A 24,024-nucleotide genomic window follows, 5' to 3' on the forward strand; every position below is an offset into this window, starting at 1 on the left:
TCTTAAACTAAAAACATAATACCAACCCAACTGATGGATGCAGAAACTCTTGATGTTTGGCACTAGAACCAAGACACAGCTGATATAAGTCAAGGCTGCTGCATTTCAGACTTCCCAGTCTCAAACTGGCCACTCTTGCAACCCCCCCCCCACACCACTTTCTGCTTCATGTCACTCAAAAGCAGCAAGCCTCTGCTAGAAAATTAAACCTATAAAATAGCTTTTTATAAGGAAAGGAAAGGAGAGGAGGCTAGAATAGTTCCCTAAAGCAACAAACCATGTTGAGGCAAAAGTAGTAACTTCCAGTGGTTGGTTCCTCAGCATATAATCATAACAAGCTCTTACACAAAGTAAGTGGCAGCTATCAAGAAAAACAACACATCAGGCATCTCTACAATCCAGTCACCTGGCAGACATCAGAGCGTATTCCTGTTTTCCAGAATCCCTGGCTGCTCAACTCGACAGTCACTTCACGTCTCATTGTGTTCTTCTGCCGGATTTTCTGCAGTGCTTCCTACACAGGAAGAAAATAGAGTTCTTGCAAAGAACTTTCTACAGCAAAGCAACATTAAAGAACATATATACATTCACAATATTTGAAGTTCACTTTTGACAAACAGTTTCTAAAACTAGTCCAAACCTTGTAACTGCCAGCCACAGACTGTGATGGATGTGCCTGAGAATAGCACAGATAGAGGATTTTGTTAGAGTGAGTGAGAAAGAAGATGACTACAGTTTTTCTTGTAGATAACAAAACAAACCAGTTCTACTTGTACGTTCAAAATGATGCATACACAAGCAAGTTAAGATCCTTATAATGAAAACAATCTCTTAATTCAAGTCTACATCCATATATATTTCTAGTTAGAAGCATTCAGTAGGAATAAGGTAATCAATAAATTGAGTAAAAGAAACATCTTGTTAAAGAATGCCAGCTACTACAGAACAGTTCCTGTTCACTACTGTCAGTATCACCAGTTTGGGAAATTGATTAGCATTCACTTATCCTGGAGCCTATTACAATCTTTCAATACTATTACAACGAAAGAACTAAAATTTTTAAAAATCTGCTTTGCTTTGACCACAGTTTGTTCAGTGTTGTGTCAACAGTGGTTTTGTCTGTATACACCATGAAGTGGATGCTTGGCTTCTTTGACAGAACCATTTTTAAGAAGCACTTTCTGTAAAAATGGATGAAAGAAAAATAGCTGAAATAAATCACCTCCAGATCAGGATCTCCTCTTTGTAATATTACCAAGTCTCTGGAGTATGGAAGCTCTTCACATAGCATGCACTTAAGTAAAGTCTTCTTTTCTCCTTAGCATACAAAATTTCTCAAAGCTGCAATCCATCCTCCTTCTCCTCCTTTTCCCTGCAGAGCACCTGCTCAAAGCCATCTATTCTCAATTCCCAGTCTGAAGCCTGTGAACATCTCTGGACAAGAACAGCTCTGCCTTCTACTCCTCAGAGACCCATGGAATGGCTCCAAGAGGCACATTTATCCAGACAGCTTCATCAAAGATATTTCTAGACAGAACTGAGATGTCTAGAATAGGAGGCTAGTTACCCTTTCATAATCAATGAGGGATGATAAACTGCCTCAAAAAATGCATTTCTCTCTCCACTAACTTCAAAGCAAGCCTTAGAGTCTCAACTTATGCTCCTACTGTAAGTACTAGAAGGTAGGTATAAAGCTTCTAAGCACCACCTTATCACAAACAACATCATGCAATTACATGCAGTGGTGAGGACAAAGGGAAGACAAGTGCCTACATTACTTCAACCCCTTGAGCATCACCTACAACTTGCCTTTCAAGACTGTGCCATTGGGTGTTCTCCAATAGGTGCTGCAGTGCTTGCTGTACTTTCAGGCTGACTAGTTCAGGAGCACTCCAGCATTATTCATAATACGCGACTATCCTTAAAAGCATTGGTACAATTTAGGTGCAGCCCTACAGCTCCTACCACTGCTCTCATGTTTATTGACACCCAATTGGCAAAATGTATTACTTATCCTCACATGAAGCTCCTGCTTCAGCCCCACACATCTATCTGATTGCAGACAACTACTTGAGAAATCAGCCATCCTAGAGGGTAGTCTACAGACACAGACCATAACACCATACAGTCAGTGATAAACACCAAAAGAAGCATTTTATCTTTTGAAGCTAAATTATCACCCCCCTACAACGAATCTACTACAATTTTATGTATAAGTCATTCATTAACCCCTAATAAAAAGATGCCCATAACACAACAGTCTCCCTTTCACTTGCTCTTCTCTGTGAGGGGAAAGCTGTAGTAAAGATAATTCTATCTTCTATAGGGTCAAGACCAATTTCTCCTTAAAATTTTTGCCACTGCTGAGTTTTTAATCCTGAGTGGTTCTTCTCCCCCACATTTACAGGAAAGGAAGCTAAGGACTTACTTAGTACCCATATAAAGTAAATGTTAACCCAGTCTTCCTCACGCAATAGCATAGTACAGGCATACTGTCTAATATACCAAACAGCTTCCACATCCACAGCATTATCAAACTAAAGATAATTAAAATAAAAAAGCTTTTTAATAAATAAAACCACGACAGCAGTTAATTCCATCATCTACCAAAGAAGTTCATTTCTCCCCATACAGATTTTTTAAGTCAGTCAGTCAATTATGAGTGCCTGGTAGAGAAACCACCAGATAAATCAAAGATCGTAGTCCATGATCTTAAGTGATGGATGCCTTAGGACAGAATACTTTAGTCTCTCTTTGGGTGACTATTACTCTAATTTTAATTCCCTATTGGCTGAGAATATACACTTAAGAATTCTTTATTTCTCAGTGCACTGAGGAGAAAAATGAAAAAGACAAAAACTCAAAACACACCTCATTTGTCATTAAGTTCTACTGAAAATAAGAGCAATCAGATTATTCCAATTTTTTTTGGTTTTTTTTAGATGTTCTATTACTTGAAGATCTTAAGGAATTCACTAAGACTGCCTATTAAATTTGGGCTTAAAACTATGCACAACCATGGCAGTTTCTAATCTCAAAAGAGAAATGTTTAAAATTATGAGACACTTAAAAGAGCATTCTGAAATGAAAAGTCCCTCTCTATGCTAATTCCTGAAACCACTAAAGGCAAGGGTTATAAAGAAGTTATGGTTCCACAAGGATCATTTTCTGTAATTGGTTAAAACTTGCAGTAGTCTGGGAGTTGAAAAAAGGAAAAAAAAAAAAAAAAAATCCATTCACTAGCAAGCAAGGATAAAAATAAAATCTGTATTAACAGCCCGAAAAGAAAACCTTTTGTGAAGGATTTCTATTGTTTCCATAAAAAGGGCAGTCACACAGCTTTACTCCATCCTGAATTACTGTACTCAATTATCAGACACAGGAAGGCCCAGCATACCTCTCTCTGTGATAATTTTTGTTTATCAGCTTGTTTGACTTTGGGACTGTTAGCTAGCAGGTGACGCAGTTTCACATAACTCTTCCACAGTTTTTGATATCTGAAGGACAAAAACAGAAAACAAGCATTTTAGTCAGTACAGTAGAAGCCTCTTGTAGTTTGGCCTTCTGAACTAAAATACACAGATCTATGGCATCATTTTACTCCAGAAAAATCTCAATGCATTTTCCAAGAAAGGTGGCAGTGCCTCTGCAGTTGCTAGAGTGACACGATCGCAACAGCAGTGTGCACTGTGAGGTGAACTGCAATGCTCAGGGCAGAAGACAAAGTCTCAGATACCCACCCACCCTCACTGAAGGACACTCTGCTCACTGAAAAGACTTTCCTACAGTGTGACATCTCAATTCATGCAGGTGAAGGTTCCCTCTTCACTTCCTATCACTCACTGAAAAGCAGTTACATTTTGCAAGGTGTCTGTCATTACATCGGCCGACACATTCCAATGAAGTGCACAACAAAAAGGTCTACCAGCTGTGAGCTGCACACATTTATTTTATGACAGTGAAGTTTTATACCCTGTGAAAACTGAAAGCCAAGTTTTCTATGGCTACCATATATGTATTTGCAATACTTTCTAGTTTTATCCAAACACCTTGCCTGTTCATCATTCAGCAACATCTAATTACACATGTATTTATATAACAGCTCATCTGTAGAAGCCCTCTACTAACCTAACACTGATTTTCACAAACTAAGATGAGGATATTTCAGCCTCAAAATGAACTTGACATTTTGATGTACAACATACATTTTACTACTAATATGGGCAGAAACAACTGTGTCATTGCACTTACTTTTGAGAAATAATGAACTGATGACAATATGAAAAAGTAACAAAAATTCTGTATTAGAATGTCACAAAAAACATACTATGGGAAATTCTTTTCTGAGCATTATATATTTCACACAAACACCAGAGTTAAGGCTGAGATTTATCATGACACAACTTTGTTACTTTGATTAAAGAAGCACATCAAAATTCTCCAGACAGGTCTAGTGAGGGGAAAAAAAAAAAAGCTTAAAATTTCTGTGGCCTTTCCTTTTAAGAAAGTCAAAATACAAGATGCTGGAAAAGTAATTTATGTGATATTCTAATATTTTCCATTAAGAAATTTAGCATCAAAACAGAGATAGTTTGCACATTCTCATTTAATTTTCTCATAGGTTAAAAAAAAAATAAAAATAAATCAAGAAATTAATAAATTAAAAGTTATACCCATAGTTAAAGAGAAAGTATGTTGCTGTTTAGATAAGCACTCAGTCTCCCCACTCCTGTGACTTATCTGGTGTTAACACGCAGGTTTAATTTCACATATCGTTTTTTCGTCATTATCAACATATCAAAGCTAATTAAAAGATGTCAACAGCATGCAGAATTTAGCAATATCTATTGTATTGCTAAGTTAGAATCCTTTCAGATTAATGTGGTATTTTCCTCATATAAATGGAAAAACACTGAAATAAACATCTGCTGGTGATTTAGAACTATTCCAGATATTAAATCTAAAATTCTCTGAGTTCTAGAATAACGCATGTCATACATTCACATGAGAGTGTCTAGGCCTCAAAAGTGCAAGTGAAATTCAATGTCATTAAGTGACACTGGAAGAAAATCAAGAGGAAAATGACAATCTTAACTATACTTGCACAAGAGATGGGCTCTGTATTTTCTGTCACCAGTCAGAAAAAAAAATACCTGTGAATTATTGGAAAAGTTCCCTGAAATTGTCAAATTGTCACCAAAAAAAATTGTGAACAAAACCCAGAAAGCACTTCTACACCACTACACAAATCTAGAGTGACACAATTATCTGCTATGTCTGAACTTCTAGTTTCTTCTCCACTCCTTCACTTATGTTCATATCTCTAAAGAGACAGAAAAAGATACAGGCAAAATTACCATGGATGCAAAAGCTTTAAAAATAGTAGACTCAACTTTGCAAGTCATAAAAAGAGACAACGAAGAAGAAAACAACAAGGTGCAGAGAAACCAAATTCCATGAAGAAAGCAAAAATGAAATGGATACATTACACATTACTAAACGTAAGAGCTGAAGAGCATCTAATTAAGTCAAATTAAGTTCAGCTGCTCTGAAACAAAAGAAATCAGTCATTTTTAATATAATGCGCAGCAGAACAGTTATTACAGTATTTCCTTGTCAGTAGACTAAAAAGGTTCAAGCAGCAATTTGAGAAATTTAGTGAAGGTAGATTCACTCAGGGCTGTTAAACAAAATGATCTAAATAATGCATCCTCTAGCTCAGAACTCCATATTCTACACTGCCTGGAGAATGGTTTTCCCCTTCTCCTGTTACAATAGTCTCCCTAAAAAAAAAAAAAAAAAAAAAGAGAACTGGCTGCTCAAGGAAATAAAACAGAGCTACAGGAACCTTTGGTCTCACCTAGAAGAGTTATGCTCTGGATAAGAAGTTTGCTATTGCACATGCATCAGAAGTTCTTGAACTAAACGAGAAAAACTTGTATCTCATTCTCAAATTTACAAAAGCTGCTATTCTATGCCATAAGCACTATGCTTTATGTCAGATTGATAAGCATATTTAAGTCATAGATGACACTGAGTTTCTGAGCAGAAGATAGGAAGAAAAGCATCTTACTGAGGATCTCCAGCATAGCTGAGTTGAGCAGGTCGTATCCCAAAGTGGACAATAATGGGGAAAGTAATTACATCAGGATTGAATTGTTCACGGTCCAGTTGATCAATACGAACTGAGCTGGGTTTCTAGGAGAAAAACAAAATATACCTAATTGACAACAGCTCTATGGAAATTTTTTTTGTCTCCAGCCTACATTGTCCAGGCACTATGAAATAACAACATTTAAGCTTATTAAAATACACATAAAAATAATCCTTTGTACAATACTATTTTTCAATGGCAATGATTGAAATAAAGTTAATTGACTTAGCTCTCTCAGAGAAAAAAGAGAAGTCTATCTTCATTTTGAAAGTTAAGAAATATACAGTTTGATCACTTCTGAGAACCCAATGCAGCTTTCTTTGGTTGAGCATCAGGACTAGAATTCTGGCATCCAAGCTCCCACATGCCTGAGCACTTCACTAAGATTAGGTCACTTCTCTAATTTTAGTTCTCTTCCTGATTTCCCAATGTAAGCAAAGTCATTATTAGATCCATTCAATCACACAGACTGAACAGCATAAGAAAAATTTAAAGTGGAATGCTAGATTGATTCATACAATGAGGAATATGGTTTTGTATAATGAGAAGACTGCCATCCTTCTTATGCTTCAAAACATACATTTTTCTATAGTTAAAAAGGACAGTGTAAAAGGAAGTGATTCTCATTTCATCTTTAAGAATGCAGAAAGAGTAATTACATGTCATCGCAGAAGACATTCTGCTTACAGAGCTCTTGATAACTTATCTAGCATTTAAAAAACTCTGTTGAAGTTGCAGTTTGTCTCCAAGTAAGTATTTTTCCCCATTACCTTCCAACGTGCTTTGTTATATGCCTGTTTACTCCCTACTTCACAATCAGCTGTTTGAGGCCAATATTTTCTGCTTGTCTAAGCTTTCAGAAAAAGGACATTACTTCTAGTTACCTGCATCTCAAAACTTCTAATTGAGCATCGTAAACTTCTCAAAAATGAATTTCAGAATTACAGAAACAGCTCCCATCATACTCTTCACAAAATAGTAAGAAGTGCATCAAGAACAAAGCTTTCACCCTTCAAACCACCTTTGGAGAACTGTTTGCAGGAATCATTTTCTGCATGGATAAGCAAAGCCAATTCTAGAAATAAAGGCAAACCTCCTCAGGTGGCAAAACTTCCAATCTATTCTAGAAAAAATGATTACCTAAAACTTGGGACTTGCAGATAGAGAAACATTTACCAAGGGAAAAATGCTTATCAGCTTCCTTTTGGATACGATGACAGAAAATAGCTGCCCACTCAAAAACTAAGTTACTCCGCTGATGCTAGCAAATTTTAAACAAAGAGGAATAAAGGTTTTTCTCACAGCACTTCCAATAGGAGGAACAGGGCAGCAAAACCTAATGAAAAACACATAATGAAAAGAGGATTTTTAACAGGCATAAAGAAGTTCTCTTAGCCAGAACTTAAATTCTTGAAGTTTAAGTGTGTCTAGTTTTGTGGGCTTTTCTTTTCCAGAGTTGAATTGAAAAGATTTGGGGGGTGTCGATTAGCGTTAATCTTCAGAGAAGTTGCTTGTTTTTCTCCCTCTTAATGTTAAAAATGTGAAACTTTTTCTTTTTCCCCTCCTTTTTTCTACTTGTTTTTTAAAAGATATGGTTTTACTTCACAGCAACACCTCTGAGAATCAAAAAGACAGTATTATTAACAGAACACGTCAACAATAATTATACTATCTACACGGACTAAAAAACACTACATTAAGGTACAATACAATGCTTTTGTATTGAAATACTTCACATTTTAGACATGTACAGACAAGTAACCTGATCCTGAAAAGCAAATGTGAAGAGATTTCAACACATCTGTTGCAGGGTGCACACCTGTAGCAAGCTCTGTGTGTAAAACATGTGGGCTCAGGACCACTTAAATCAAGCTGTTTTAAATTATCATAGAATCATAGAATCATTTGAGTTGGAAGGGACCCTTAAAGGCCATCTAGTCCAACTCCCCTGCAATGAACAGGGACACCTACAGTGAGATCAAGTTGCTCAGAGCCCTGTCCAGCCTGTCCTTGAGCGTCTTCCAGGGATGGGGCATCCACTACCTCTGGGCAACCTGCTCCAGTGCCTCACCATCCTTATTGTACAAAAAATTCTTCCTTATATCCAATATAAATCTCCCACTTTTAGTTTGAAACCATTTCCCCTTATGCTATCACAACACACCCTTCTAGAGTCTGTCTCCTTTTTGATACTGAAAGGCCACTATTAGGTCTCCGTAGAGTCTTCTCCAGGCTGAACAGCCCCAGCTCCTTTCGCCTGTCCTTGTAGGAGAAGTGTTCCATCCCTTGAATCACTTTGGTGGCCCTCCTCTGGATGCACTCCAACAAGAGCCACTCAATTATGCAGTTGTTAATATGTTCTTAACTACTAGGACAGAAGAACTTATATCTTGATCACAATTGTTGCTTCAAAATGGTGAACGTTATGAGAGGTATAACCACTCTGTGTGCCCCATCACTCCCAGATTACGATGAACACCAGCTTACCTATGGTACTGTATAAGCAGCATCAAAGAAATACACAGTATAAAGTGCGTAGCAGCAAACAGGACATAAGCAAATTAGATGGTTTTTGTCAAGATGTTTATCCCTCCCTTCTTTAAAAAGGGCTGTCAGAGAGCACTTAATAATCACATTCAGAATCCTGTTTTTAACATCTCCCCCAAACCCAAGAAAATCTAACAGAACAGTGCCCCATTATCTTTGTTTCCTATTGCAAACCTCATCAGTCAAAGCTTTGCTCAGCAGAAGGCAAGGTTGGGACTGCATGCAGATGTAGCACAAAAGCATGTTACAAATATATGGATTTGTACTGGCAGAAAAAGCAGCAGCATTTTGAAAAGAGTGAAGTATTTAAAAGGATTAAAATCTGAAACTTTAAATCTCTTATAAAAATTCTTCACTGAACTAATGAAACACGATGAATAAATTAAAAAGTTATAAATACAGCTGAACTATTGTTAGTGGTTAAGTGGGACATATGCCTATCAATTTTTTTCCCCTTTAACATGCATAAGATTCACTTCACATTTTATAGAAAAATTGGATCTGTTCAAAAGAGAAATTACTTCTGAAGTGACATTGTGGAAGAAAGCAGCAAAATAAAATTTAGTGTTTTTACTTTGTTGTGTCAAGTGGATAAAATTGAATTGAAAAGCTGTCATTTTCTAAAAGTTTCACATTGTCTCTCTAATAGAACTGTTTTATCTTCTAACCCTATAAAATGCACAGAAAATATTTTAAACCTCATTTTTCACTTACTTTCATATTCAACTGAATATATGGCAATGAAAAAAAAATCCACAAACTAAGAAAAATATCATCACGTTTGTCTCCAGATACAAGTACGTACTAAGGATGGCATTATAACATGACAACTTTTCAAAGTGTTGCAGATTTCTTTTATGTTTATGTATTTTGAGGCCCGTGCATCTTTGAGAACACTTTGTAGAATAGAAAGTTTGTCAGTAAAAATCACACAAAACCTCAGAATTAACACTGCCACTCAAAACGTGTTGCCTTGTGCACAAAGACATTTGCAGTTCTTTGAGGGATGCCACAAAGGAGTGCATATGCATACCCTCATGTTAAAGACCACCAAGTTTTCAGCTAGCTGAAGTCAGTGTACCTTTGGCAAAAATTAAATTAGTGAGTACCATTCAAATGCTGATGACTACACACTACCGAACAATTTGTATCACATAAACCACTGGCAAAATTAAGTTAAGCAATTAAGGCTAACAATTTCTATTGTAAGAGTCTACCTTAGTTTTAACCACCTCATGTAGAATTTTCCACACTGAGAGTTCACATGTACTCTGTATTTCACGTTCCCACACATGGCCTTATTTTCCTTTTGGTGTAGGAAGTTTTACTCAGAACAAAAACACTGAATGAAATCAAGGGAAAAAGAAATTAATCTGACTAGTTATGATTAACTAATTTACTACATGTAATACTACCATATTTAAAAATAGGAGTTTGAGATACCTATCTAGAAAGGTGACACGGCTTCAGTTTGGGGAGAGGTTCTTTAATTAAATTCCCTTTTAGGCAAGATTACACCACAATATTTTTTTATGAAGAAGCTGAGAAGTTGTGTAATAGTTAAAAGTAGAAAATGAAGTCGGAGGAAGAAAGGTCTTGTAACAGAGAAAGCTGCACGAAACTCCAAACTGAGGTCCAAAACGTGCTGCTATTACCGAGATACCATCTCTGTGACGCTGGCCAAACCACGTGGACAGAATTTTGCAGATTTTTGGAGGCACTTTTTAATCTTTCACACAATTCTTAAGTGTGAAATTCAGAAAAAAAACAGCTAAATCTCCACATACGCTGAAAGAAGCCAAGAATTAATGCTCTAAATACTAACTGTTCCAAAAATTATAAAACAATATTAGTTTCAAGTTGGACACTGGATATGTGACACTGGAAGCACGTATTCATTTATGTACATGAAATTCTTCAGTGTAAGCAAGAGCAGTTTGAGAAATGTTGTGGGGAAAAGATACCTCACAGAAAGGCAGAACATTCTCTATATTCAGGGCAGAATCTATAGAGAGCACATTACATAGAGGTAGAGTGTCAAAACAGAAACATGAAATAGCATAGCAAATAATTACTAATTCTCTGGTCGTATGTCAGTGAAAATAGAATAAGATCACGTACATAAAAACCATCAGAAAAAATATGATTGCAGAGGAGCAAATAACATTTTCTTATACTTAAAGTACAGCTATTCCATTCAATGTGCACATTGAAACCATGCTTCTCTGGAAATGTGCCCTTGGGTAGGACAGCAAAAGATAAAACTAAAACTCTTTCCAGGGTTGGAATAATGCAATAAACTGTTCCTATAGCAATCTGCAACTGTCTCTGATCATCTTCACCCTCTGCAATTCAGACTCCAAAAGATTCTCTGAAACAAGATATGTACATGCTATTGAGTTATTAATTTGTTTTAATTATTTGTTCTACCATGCCAGGGCTGGTAACGATCATCCCTTTGCATTCCTCTGCATATTTCTGCCATTCCAGCTCTTCCCACTGAAGCATGTTGGCAATCTCTTCTTCAGGCACCAAAGCTTTATTGCATCGTAACAAGTAGAGAAGAATCTGATGCATCGACAATACTTCCTTCCCTCCATCTTAAAAACATAATAAACAAAATGCATTTCAGATATTCACTCCTAAAGCACAAGGAAAATACGCAGCACATAAAATATTCAGATGAGCAAAATAAAATGCAAAACGTTTAAGCAATTTGACAAATAAGGAAGCAAATGTTTTACTGATGAATAGTGCACATACATAAAACACACTTCTTTGCTAAACTGGAAGCAATAATGGTAACAGTAGCAAGAAAAACAGTTTCATAGTTCTGTAATGCTGAGGTTTCTAACTTGCCTGAAAAATTTCTAAATGAGTAGGCAGAACAAATCAGTTACGTAGTCCGGTTATGCCTTCCTTTTCACATTTCTACCATTCCTTTTACAACAGAAGTTAAAAAGCCTTTAGGCGCCCAAGCAGCTTTTTAAGGACCACTCAAGATTTTACTGGATACTTCTGGATGAATGTGGTAAGTTATCCTTGCATTTTGAATTCATCTGCGGTGCTTACATGCTGCACCTGCAGTAATGAAGACTAAAGAGCCTCGTGCTGTCTTCTGTCACCAAATGAATTGAGAGCACGTGAAAACTGTTAAATACTTCCGAGACCTCTGAAAACACACACAGCAAAGACTTCTTGCAGGGAATTAAGGCAGTGTAATAAACATCTGATCAGTTCCAGGGAGCCAGTCAACATACAGACAGCAAAAGATGAGTGATAGTCCTGACAAAATACCACTCAGAAGACACCGACTATTCAAATTCAGTATGTCTGCTCATCTGAGTAAGAATACGGATATGTTGCTACAGTGCTTTAACTCTGAAGGAGGAAGTCAGAGAGATTTGTGCCAGCAATGGAGAGTTTATCTACAGTTATAGAGGCATCTTAAAGTTTCATCCCCGAGAGAAGTAAAAACGTCCATCTCCCTTCCAAGAGAGCCATAGAGTACACACTCTATCACTAAACACACAACAAAGAACAGAGAAAAAGTAAAGCCTTCAAGTGCTATGAAGGATAATGCCACAGCATAGGGAACATAACCCCAGCACACGTAGAGAGTCTCGCAGAATCTCAATGTCACAGCAGCGCCGCCTTTCACAAGACACTTGAGGAAACAAACACTTCTGTTCCAACTGGGATTGCAGCACTACTCGGTAACAGGAAAGATGTAAGGGAATAACGCAACTCAGCCTCCTAAAACAATTAACCTCATTCAGCAATTTACCACGACAGCCCAAAGGACCAACTGGACCCTGGAATGCACCAGGTCCAGCACTGCCACCAGGCAAGGGGAGAGGTTGTCCCACTGCGCTCTGTGGCTGCACCTCCAGCGCTGAGGGCAGGTTTGGGTGTCACAGTATAAGAAGAACGTGTAAACTATTAGAGCTTGCAAAGGAGGTGGGGGCTTACAGAAATGGTAAAAGGTCTGGAGGGCAAGCTGTGTGAGGAGCAGCTGAGGTCCCTGGGTTTGCTCAGTGCAGAGCAGAGGAGCTGAGGGGAGGCCTCATGGTGGCTGCAGCTCCTCACAGGGAGCGGAGGGGCAGAACTGAGCTCTGCTCTCTGTGACAGCAACAGGGTCCGAGGGGCTGCATCAGGTTGGGGGTTAGGAAAAAGTTCTTCAGAATGGTGGGCATGCAACAGGCTGTCCATGGGTATGACATAGAGTTCATAGATTTCAAAAAGCACCAAGAGAGAATATAAAATGGGGAAAACTAACCCCAAAGTTCAATGGAAACAGAAAATACTTCTGAAGAGTTAGAGACATTTTAAAAGTTACTTTTCCCTTCAAATTAAAGAGGAATTCTATTTGCAAGACTTTTGGCTTTGTCAACTGGTTCAGACTGCTCTGCAAGAAGCACACCACATCCAACTTCTGAAACAATGCACAGCCTTACATACTGAAGATTCTACAGGAAGGGCACAAGTTGTAGCCATTTGCTACAGAACAGTTCAGAGACTGGACCTCTTGAGTCAAAACATGCCATAACTGGAAACTTATAATAGTTTTACAGCCTTTCATTCCTTAATACATTTTCCATCATTACAATACAGCAACTATTCTGCATGCCATGCATCTCTGGCACTCAGCAAACCTGACATGATTCACTCAAAGCTACTCTCAAGATCTGTCTCTGTAAGTATCAAAACACTGAAAACGTGGGCTGTGAGACAGGTTGCTCAGAGAAGCTGTGGACGTGTTTGAGGGCAGGCTGAATGGGTTCCTAGGCAGCCTGATCTACCCACAGCAGGGGGGTTAGAACTAGATGATCTTTAAGGTCCCTTCCAACCTAAGTTACTCAATGATTCTATGAAAATCTGACATCTTAAACCTTGAATTTTCAGACCATGGTAGGAAAATAAGAAAAAAAAGTAGAAAGAATGAGAAATCAATTGATTTCTGTCTTTAAAGAAGCAGTTGATAGATCCGTGGGGATCTGTTGCAACTGCGTATCTTCTTTTAATAGACAGAAATAATGTTTTGCAACAGTATCTGAAGGACATGAATTCCCACTCTGGAGAACAAAAAAAAATGTATATGTAATTAGAAATTTATCATCATAAAGATGCTAGAAACAAACTATATATGCAGAAATAGCAAGAAAAAGCCATCTTTATAGAGTTAGAGAACTAGGAGTGTTAGAAGAGAAGCACAAAGGAATACGTGTGAGACAGACTAATCTCTCCCTGCCAATAAATCTAACAACACAGGAAGAGGTGACTTCCTAACTAAAGCTAAACAAACCAGAATATAAAAACTTGTAAGTAACTGGAAAACACCCTCAAGCTACACAGTCCAGGCAGGTCAAACTTGCTCTCATTTTGTGATGAGGTCAAGTTAATCAGCCACATGTGGCTTGATAGCTTATTTTGTAAATTGCTTCAGTAGAACCAAATCAATGTTTGCTAGCAAGCCGCACAGCTCAGCTTCTGACTGAACTGTGTTGTGTATTCAGGAAGGAACAACAATTAGAAATACAGTCATCTAGCCTTCAGTACTCTCCACAGTAGTGAGCCAAACCTCATTTAGCTCCAGCTATAATTAATATAACAACTAAGTTTCCAAAACCCAAAGCAGAGAACACCTTCAGGCCACAGCCTTCTTGATGAAGTCTGTTTCACATCTAATCTGTGCTCTCAGTCCAGCAGCTGAGCACATCTTCCTTTCCACGCAACCCTTTCAGAACAATCATCAGGCAGCATCTCAGCAGGACACATTTTCAATGGAGACATGACATTTATATCAACTTGAAGTCTGTTCTACTATCTTAGAATGTGTTAAATGCTTTTGTAAGCTGTTCACTCAAACTGAGCATAGCTCTCTGCACTCAAGCTTGTCCTTGGCTGGCAGGCTAGGGCTGAATTGTACTACAATGGTGTTTTTCTTTCTTTCACTGTTCCTTGCAAGGGCTAAACTTACATTAAAGATAAAAGAAGAAAGCAGCAGAGCAACCTGTGCTCAGGGGTGACAATCTTGCTGATTCTGAAAACTGCACATCAATAATTTCTATGTAATCACATGGCACGATGGAATATGAAATTCAGTTTTATGTGTGAGAATAGACAACACTGCTCAAATCCCACAGCTCCATCACAGGACAAGTGAAGAATTACCCAACACTTCCTGCAGTTACCACACAACAGACAAAAGCTGAGAACAATACCTGGCCTGTCCATCAGAATTCTGGTGCTGAGTAAGATACACAAGCTATCAGTGAGCAAGAAAGACTTCAGATGGAGACATCAGTTCTTCACAACTGAACTACTTGACCTGCAATGAGTTTAAGCTCTTATTACGTTACCTGGAAGAAATCTCACAAATCGCGGCATGAAGTGAAATCTGGGGCAGGAAACAGAATCATTTTCAAGTGAAGGACCTTAAATATAAAGGGAAAAAAAAAAAACATGGAGAATTTATGAATAGCAGCATATTTGCAAAAGAAGAAAAAAGAAGGAAATCCTGTCCCTTATAAAGTCAGTGACCAGTGATTACATTTGGCACTAATTTCATACAGAAGAGTAGCAAAAAGCATGCAACAGAAAAGCAACTTTTAATAAATGCTTCCACGTAGACAATTTCAAAGGAAATTCAAGTAGCTTAAAAACTGAAGAATCTAAAAACCACAGTATTCTATTTAAAACTGCAAAAAAAAATGTCTTATAAATTTTATCCACTTCAGTTTCAGAGGCAAACCACCAGTATTTGATTAGTTAGTTCCAGTTAGTGGTTTGTTTGTTTGTTTTTTCCTGTTATAGTAATAAAAATAGTAAGGAAATATCAAAAGACAGTGTTTTCTGTTTTTTTTTTTTCTTTTTTTTTTTTCCTTTCCTGTTTCATCATCCAAAGCCTTGCACAAAAATAAAAACAAAAACAGTAGGCACCTGCCATTAAAAAAAGCAATCAGAACCAGTGGTACAAAATAACATTAATATCTGAAGACATTTAGCCAAAAATTACTACACAAAATGTATATTTGTGTGCTCCTCTGTTTAACTACAAGTGTACAGTATATCTCTATAAAGAGAGGACAGGAAAATAGCTACACATGCTGAATTAAAATTCCTTTGAATTTCTCTTTGTTTTCTTTTAGACCAAGGGAAGGATCATTCCTGAAATTCTCCTCTGCCATAGCCTTCACAGGAACACACATTTTCATCTCAGCAAGTTAAAAACATTGTGCTATAACTCACCCTTCTAAAGCTGTCTGCATGATACTGCTTTGTGAGCTGACTGTTGAGAAAAACTGCATGAATACTTGTTTTTTAGCTTGTAAAAACAGAGGATATTTTACCTGATGCCTTGTACATGACAATACTCTGCCCACAATACTGTCTAATAACAAACAGTAAGTTCCATTACAACAGACAGTTTTTGGATTAAAGAAGAAATTTAGTTTATCTGTAGGAAAATAATGCAAGATTTTTGTATTTTAATTGCTATAATCCCCACTAACAACCTCAATAAACTTCACCCTCTTAAAGAACAAAGTGCAAGATTGCTCCTCTCACTTAATACAGCATTTGACTATTATTTTGAGGCCACTCCCCAGCTTTTTATTAATGTTTAAAATATAAAAACATAGCAAAACAGAGGTCAACTTTCCAAGTTTTTTTTTTCTTTTTGGAAATTTTTTTCTTTTGGAAATGAAAGTTACCTTTAAGATTCCAGTCATACAGCTCCAGAATATCTTTGAATAGGTAAGAAGAGAACAGCTCAAGACCTTTCACACAAAAATTCTGTGGAATAAAAACAAACAGGTTTATGATTACATAATATTGTAATACAGATAATGCTACCATTGTCTTCGTATTTGTCAACTGCTAGAAATGAGGTTTTGGAAACAGCATTGATGCATCTTTAATCATTTACTGCAGCACAGTGGTCTAATCAGAAAAGCACTATTAGGAAAGCACCATAATGAAGATTCTGTATGTAATGCCTACATCCACCATATAGGCAGAAATTACAAACATGGTAATCCACCACATATCTCAACACTTCCTCCTTAGTAAGCTCATATTTCTGAGAAACATTTTTAATATTCCCTTTTTCCTTCATGTTTATAATAAAAATTCAGAAGTTATCAGCTGTAGCATTATGATCACTTCTTCCATTACACCAAGACAGTTCAATATAAACAGAGGATTATGACCTTAAAAGGCAGTGGGGTTGAAGGGGGGGAGAAAAAAGAACAAAAAAATCCAACTCTTGCTCATCAGATAGGGAAGTAGATCCTCCATAGCAAGGAGCTTTCAATCAGAAGTGACTTTACAAAGTCTTCCTGAACAAACAAGACCAGATCAGATCAGGACAGGACAACATAAGTAATACATGTATGAAAATGGCCATAACTGCCAAGTTGAACAACTCAATCTTTCACAACAATGCATCAGTAAAGATGGCTTTAAAGTAGGATTTAGCTACTGGGTGTCAGACCAGGAGTCCAAAAAGACAACACACCAGATTCAGTAACAAGAAACGACCTGCACTGATCACATCAGTCTTGCTGAGGAATTTCAGAGATCTTGCATATATTTCAGATTGTGCTGAACAACAAAAAAGGAGATAACTAGAAAGAAAGATGCAACTATCAGACTAAAATACTGATCCCATCTTTGTAGTTAATATGCAGGGGTATTTCTGTACCTACATCTGCTGTTCTAATGCAATTTAATTCACAAACTGACTTTACCAGAGATAAATTTGTAATTTAAAAAAAAAAACCAAAACACAATAGATTAAGAACTGAATGTGCTTTGTTTGTATCCACCAGAAACTTGTTTTGGCAACAACTTATAGTAAGTACTGATAAGTGATACTTAGAGCTTCGTATTCAAGATTAATTTTCAGCTTGGCATTGACTCGTGGGTCTGGAAAACCAGCACCTCCACATACATTAGTTTTGTCATTTGTAAAAGAATGATAATGCCTAAGTTGGTTCACAGATAGAGTATCTGGCATAACTTACGTAACTTAAAATGAATAAAAGCACTTCTCACTATTTGATTTTAATATATGATAGCCTGGGTGGATGGATTTATGCTAGTACTTCTGAAAGAAAATTCCTTTTCAGACATTCTTTCAGAACATAGCCTGTCTCTTACCATCTTCTCTACAAGAAGGGATTGTGAAGAGTTTAATCCATTAACAATGTCAACAACTCTTAACCCACTCTGACTTTTTTGACTAATTATCCTTCTTACCTCAGGCATCATCTCTTCAATGAAATGAATTGTATAGTCAATGTTAAATCTGATTACTTTACACAGAGGAATCTGGAAGGAAAAGAGATTCAGCATGAAAAGCTACATAGTGACAAACGTACAGTTAATACAATTTTGTATGCAGGGGTATTACTGTCTGCTGAAAAGGGAACTTACTAAAACAGCTGCTTAGTGGGATCATACAAAGACAGGAAAGCAAGCATTTGCAAGAGAAATGCCAATTTTAACCTCCACCTTTGATTACACAGGACTAAAGAATAGTAAAGTAAGATAAAATAATGCCATCTACTGGAGATAAAGGTTTCTTTAGAAGAAAAAGCAAAGTTCAGTCAAAAGTTTCCACACTTGCTCTCACTTGCATATTTGGAAGTGAACTTATTTTTGGTGACACAACATGTCAGACAGATGCACTAACAGGAAAGCTGTTTTTAGTATGTTGACACTTCTGTTAGCTACGCAATTCTAAAACACTGCTCCAAGTGATGAAAACACAATCCAGGAACTTTCAGGATAAATGTAAAAGATGTGCATAATTTCATTCAGTAAATAAATATTTCTACAAGTGCACTCACCGAATTAGTAAGATAAACACACAGTTCACTTCTTTGCCTACGCTGGCAAAGTCCACAAACTGCTGAAGGCTGTTCTGTGGCTGCTGATTTGTGCATCTTCTTGGATTTACATTTTTAAGCCAAAAAGCTACATTTCTAAAAAACTAAGATGCTTAATCCTGCTATCCACTGCCCTTGTGAGTGTAAGAGACAATCTCAATCACTCATGAAAGCGAGAAAATTTGTTTATTTTGCACTGATATACATACAGAGATTCAAATAGTGTGAGAGTTGCACTGGAATCAATGAACCTAGAGCCCAAGCATTCTACTTGCATCTTCTTGAAGCAAACAGTTAAACACTTACCTGTTTTGTCTACATACACCCTCCGATGACAGAAGGATTTATACCAAACAACCAAATATAAAAACTGCATTAGATTTTATACAAAGATTTCAGCCACTAAATTATTAAATGTTGTAAATAGAATAGTAGAGAAAAAAAAAAAGTATGCTAGTTTCATCTAGAATGTGAGAGGGAAACCTGTCCCATTCAAATCAGTGATGCTTTAAAAAAAAAAAAGTATACAGGGAGTGTTTTCTTTTTAATACACAAGTTCAAACAGGATAAAATGTTTTCATACAGAGACTCAATAGCCTGAGTTGTTTTTTTTTTCTTGCTCCCATGTAGAAAATGAATGCTTTGGAGATATGACTATGGACAAGATCTCCATTAACTAGAATTTTGTTATGGCAGCTATACTGAAAGTTATGTACACCAAAATCTTCTTAGAGCCAGGTAATCTCTCTCCCAAAGGTTCTATGCCTATTTGAAACAAGAACAGGCTACAGTATCATGTTGTATTCCAGTCTGTAGAAAGGTAATCATTTGCTGCTGACCATTTCCCCCAATGGGAATGAGAAATTACTATCAGAAATTGCTATCTGATCCTTGCCTCAACACGTGTACTTCCCAATAAGAATCAGTTTAACATCTGCATTGCTTATGTCACACGAGAAGAGGTTTCCTTGTTTTTTGTTTGCTTTTTTGTTTTCCTAACACTTTGCATTCTTGTCACATAGCAGGCAGTGTATGATAAAGATAAGGTGGCCTCTTTATCCTTTTAATAAGATAAAACAACATAACTGTTCCTATTTGCTCATTTGCAAAATGAAAATAAGGCCTTGGGCTAAACCTGTCTTGAACCCCAAGGCTGAGTAATGCTGCAGGGCAGGAGTGCAACACAGTGCTACCCCCCCACTAGCTGACTACCACTGATTTGCAGAGCTCTTGTCAACAACAGACCTTTCTACTCACCAGAGCTAAAGCATTGTCATATTCATAAGATAAGCAAACTATCAGTCAAAAATCCCTTTTTTTTTTTTCTCCCCAGTGTCTCTTAATTCCAGTATTCTTAGATTGCAGTCCTGTATTGTGACCATTTTTGTACTGAGCTTTGACATGGATGGGGAAGGTAATAACAGGTATAAAAAACAAAGAAATAGTATCCCAGAGCATTTGAAAAAAATTCTCAAAATATCAAGATATAAAAAAAAAAAGGTACAGATATTTTTAATTATTTGTATATTATTTTGTTCTGATATGGTTTATACTGCAAGAGCAGAGTTGTCTGGTATCAAACCTTTTTTGTTGTTATATTTGCTTTCATCAATTGCCCTAAAAGCTTACAAGTTTTAATAAGAAATCATAAAGAGTTCAGTCACTGAAGAAATCAAACAGATGTTAGAAAGTAATAGATATGCCTAAGAAATTTTTTTGAAGAAATCCTTTCAGAGAGGATATCTCAAAAAAAAAAAAAATCCAGTATCCATTTGTCACTAAGAGAAAAAGTTTTAATTGTTTTTTAAACAAACTTTTTCAATTTAACAAAGCTCCTCATCCAATTTGAAGCCAATTAACAGTTTTAGCAAGTTATTCCATGATTTTACACTTTCAAACTGCAAAATGTAAAAATATGACTGTGATGCATGTCACAGTCTGTCACAGTTCGAAGGCAATGCCTACCACCATTGCATAAGACAAAACCTGACACTCATCAGCTCAAATGTTCTCCTCCTGTCTCCAATGCTGGCAAAAAGTTTGTAACACCCGTTGGAGTGAAGTTCTACTTCAGGGCAAAAATAGTTTGCCTCCCAGACAAATCCTGCATACACTGCAAGGAGTATACTTACGTTTGTTAGTGGAGCATGTGAAAACATGGAGAATCCTTCAAATATATATTCGTGGTCATCATACTCAATAACCGTAGGTCTGTCTGTCTAAAAAGGTAAGCAAAAACAGCATGGAGTGAACAAGAAGCAGTACTACTTCCACTCTGAAAACAAAATTAGAGTTCTGGTTAGAATTATTTTTAAAGGACTTACTAAGAAGTTTGTGGGAGGTGACACCGTAATTCGATAGTGGTACAGTCTTCCAGCATTGTTGGTCATGGGGCGACATGGTTTAATGGGCTTAAAGAAAGAGATAAGTAGAATTATATGCAAAGCCAAGGCAAATTTAGATTAAAAGAGAGAATAAAGCATTTCTAATAGCCATGAAATGTACACTAGGAAAAATTAAATAAAGAAGGTTGTCATAATTAAGGATTCCAGGAAAAGAGAAACTGGCTATATCTATATAGTCACTTCTAAAAATAGTTCTAGTGATATTCAAACCAAAGAAGTGAAAAACATTGCTGTAATTTTTTTATTTCCCATCTGACTCTTCATGTTTTCTACAAAGCAGTTAGCCATTTACACAGCAGACTGACTTCTTCTTTTATACTAAATTGTTTCAAGAAGCTGATTTTAAAACTTTACAGAAACAAACTTAGGCCATGCATAAGAAGATCCGAGTACATTATCAAGAGACAAGTACTCACTCACCTGCTGGTGGTAAACCTGGGCCCTGAAGAGAAGGGTCCATCCCTGGCAAATGTAATTTTGCTCTGTCAGCTCATAACGCCTGCCTGTGAGAATGGTACACTAGGAGGCAGCTCTCCTCTGCACTGAACTGCTGGGGACTTGTGACCTGCTCCAGCTTCTTCTGAAGCAGTCCAGTTTAAGACCTAAAGATCTAAAAACCCCTTAGCAGTTTGACAAAACCCATTTCTCATGTCTGATGGGCTGCTATCAATCTGTGAAGATATGGCTATCTGCAGGGAAAACACCTGTGACAAGAGGGGTGCTATACAAGACAGCCCTATAAAGTTGGCCTGCGACACCACTGCACAATTCTGTGCCATTTGCAGAACTCATCCACAAAACACAGCGGTTACTCTGCTCAGATGCAGGCTATGCTCCTCACCGCTGTGACAAGACAGTTACAAACCACATTGTTTAGAAGCTAGCCAGGATTACCTGAAGGATAGGAGAAAAATTAATATATACTAGATTTTCTGAAGCCTCACATTCTTAGTTGGTCTCACTCCTTCATGCAGCAAGTTTTATTTATTAGTTTTCTCCTGGTAAAGTTCTCTTCCTCCTTGCTTGCAAGAAAAATACTCAAGACAATGTGGGGAGGAATTGATCCTCAAGTGATTTATGGAGAGCTTCAGACCAAAGCCATTTTTCTGAAATGGAATAATTTATCCCTTGCAACAGTAACATTCACAAACCCTCAACTGCAAAGAAATAAAAGAATGTTTCACTAAATGTTTTGGAAGGCATACTGAAAAACTAAATCCTTAAAGGAAATCTACGTAGGTGAAGTGTAAAACTACATGCTACTTTTCTTAAATGTTTACAACCACGCTGCTGGGTTTTTTTGTTGTTGTTGTTGTTTGTTTTTGTTTGTTTGTTTGTTTTCAATAAAAACCTTGAGGTGGTCTATTTCCAGAAACACAGCCCACAGAGCAAATGAATATTCCTATGGAAAACCACCAGTATTTTGACAACATTTTCCAAATGAAGGGCACTACTGTTACAAATGTTTCAGGAAGCTGATGGGCTCAATTTTTCTCTAATTGAGTACTAATTAAAAACTTAAACCGTTTGACATTTTGTAGTGCAGACGTGCTTTCATCACCAAAGCAACACCATCTCCTGAAAAGCCTGCTGCTCCTCCAGAAGCAGATCTATGGATTCATTTATTTTTAAAGTAAAAGAGGGTTCTTATAACATACTCATCCTCTTGACAACGGGAGATTTTTCCTACATTCTCCTTTTATTTTAAAAACCTACAGCCAAGCACCAATGCGCAAAAGTTTTCTGTAGTTCTCACGTGATTTAATTACCAGTATTCCATTTTTAAATGTGAGGTTACACAACGTGATTTGATTTTGCAGAGAAGCTGTTACTAAGCCCGTATGCCATGGAAAAAAAAAAAAAACAACAAAAAAACAACAAACAAGCAAAACTTACGAACCCAAGTACAAGTTCACTGCAGTAAGTCTGTATTCAAAACTACAATCCTTAGAACTACTTACCTCTTCACCAGGATAAATGCCATGTCTTATCCCTGTTCGTCGAGCTTTAGCGCTGCACTTGCACAGCGGTCCATCATTCATCTGTCAAAAACAAAATAGGATTCTGTTTTTATTGAAAGACAGTAGGTGATTGTGTCTGGAAAAGTATGTTGGTTTTAATGCCAAGAGTGCTGATGCTTCTAAAAGCCTGTCATGCTTAGATTAAGTGGATGCTCTTAAGCCAGTAAAAATGGAAACAGTATAGACTAATGTAAGAAAAACACACAATAGCATTATAACTCCACGACTGTTTCAGAAGCACAAAAATGGGAAAACAGTGTCAGCAGTACTATACAATTCTGCTGTCACATGCATTTTTCCATATCATATACACAGAAACAGCACGTCTGTCTAAAGTAAAAATCAGGCCTTAAAAATGCACATGTAAATACATGCTGAAATCTCTGTGTTCAAACAGTCCCACTCAGTTCACACACTGAAGCCTGGTCCTGATTAACCCATCTATAACACAGTAAGGCCTTCAAACAAGGTACATAAAGAAGACCATTTGAAAATTTTACGTGGTACTTTAAAGTATCAGGGAAAACTCAAACGCATCCTGTGAACAGATTGGTAAAGAAGAGAAAATGGGAAAACATCCATTTCAGTATTCCACGTGGGTGCATGAAGTACCTATAATTTAAGAGAGCCACAGCACAAAGTACAAAGCTAGTGTCGGTCTTTTCACCTTTAAGGCACTCAATGCAAACTGTCAATTGCTGCAATGCACTAAGGCTTTCTGCTCCTAACATCACATCCATTGCTGAAATCCAACAAAACACAGAACCAAGCCAGAGAAATGAGCTAAGTTCTGTACCTCAGGCTTTAACGGAGAATTTGAAAGTTTGAATCCAAGAAGCGAAGAAGATTTTTAGACCTAATATAGGAATGCAGCACAAGAGCCAGCAGGACTTTCCATACCAGTATAAGAAGGCTGAAAATGTAAACCCCAGCAGGACTAAATGTCATCAGACAATAGACAGGATGTGAAGACACTCCAGGAAGTAAGAACCAGCAAACTG

The 24,024-nt window shown here is 37.1% G+C and overlaps 1 protein-coding gene across 4 annotated transcripts in view; it reads right to left on the reverse strand.

Moving 5' to 3' along the window:
* Positions 1-24,024, reverse strand: part of DROSHA (drosha ribonuclease III) — a 67,414-nt gene that overhangs the window by 31,095 nt on the left and 12,295 nt on the right. For all 4 annotated transcript variants that reach the window (XM_052697557.1, XM_052697555.1, XM_052697556.1 and 1 more), the window contains 10 exons: positions 22,964-23,044; positions 20,922-21,008; positions 20,730-20,816; positions 17,966-18,037; positions 16,417-16,498; positions 15,064-15,138; positions 11,132-11,301; positions 6,074-6,198; positions 3,398-3,497; positions 407-514 (listed from right to left, as the gene is read on the reverse strand). In XM_052697557.1, the coding sequence (XP_052553517.1) occupies positions 407-514; positions 3,398-3,497; positions 6,074-6,198; positions 11,132-11,301; positions 15,064-15,138; positions 16,417-16,498; positions 17,966-18,037; positions 20,730-20,816; positions 20,922-21,008; positions 22,964-23,044 (987 nt within the window). The remainder of the gene's footprint in view (positions 1-406; positions 515-3,397; positions 3,498-6,073; positions 6,199-11,131; positions 11,302-15,063; positions 15,139-16,416; positions 16,499-17,965; positions 18,038-20,729; positions 20,817-20,921; positions 21,009-22,963; positions 23,045-24,024) is intronic.

This window comes from Tympanuchus pallidicinctus, unplaced genomic scaffold, assembly GCF_026119805.1.
Source record: "Tympanuchus pallidicinctus isolate F22 unplaced genomic scaffold, pur_lepc_1.0 scaffold31, whole genome shotgun sequence".
NCBI classification, from domain to species: Eukaryota; Metazoa; Chordata; class Aves; order Galliformes; family Phasianidae; genus Tympanuchus; species Tympanuchus pallidicinctus.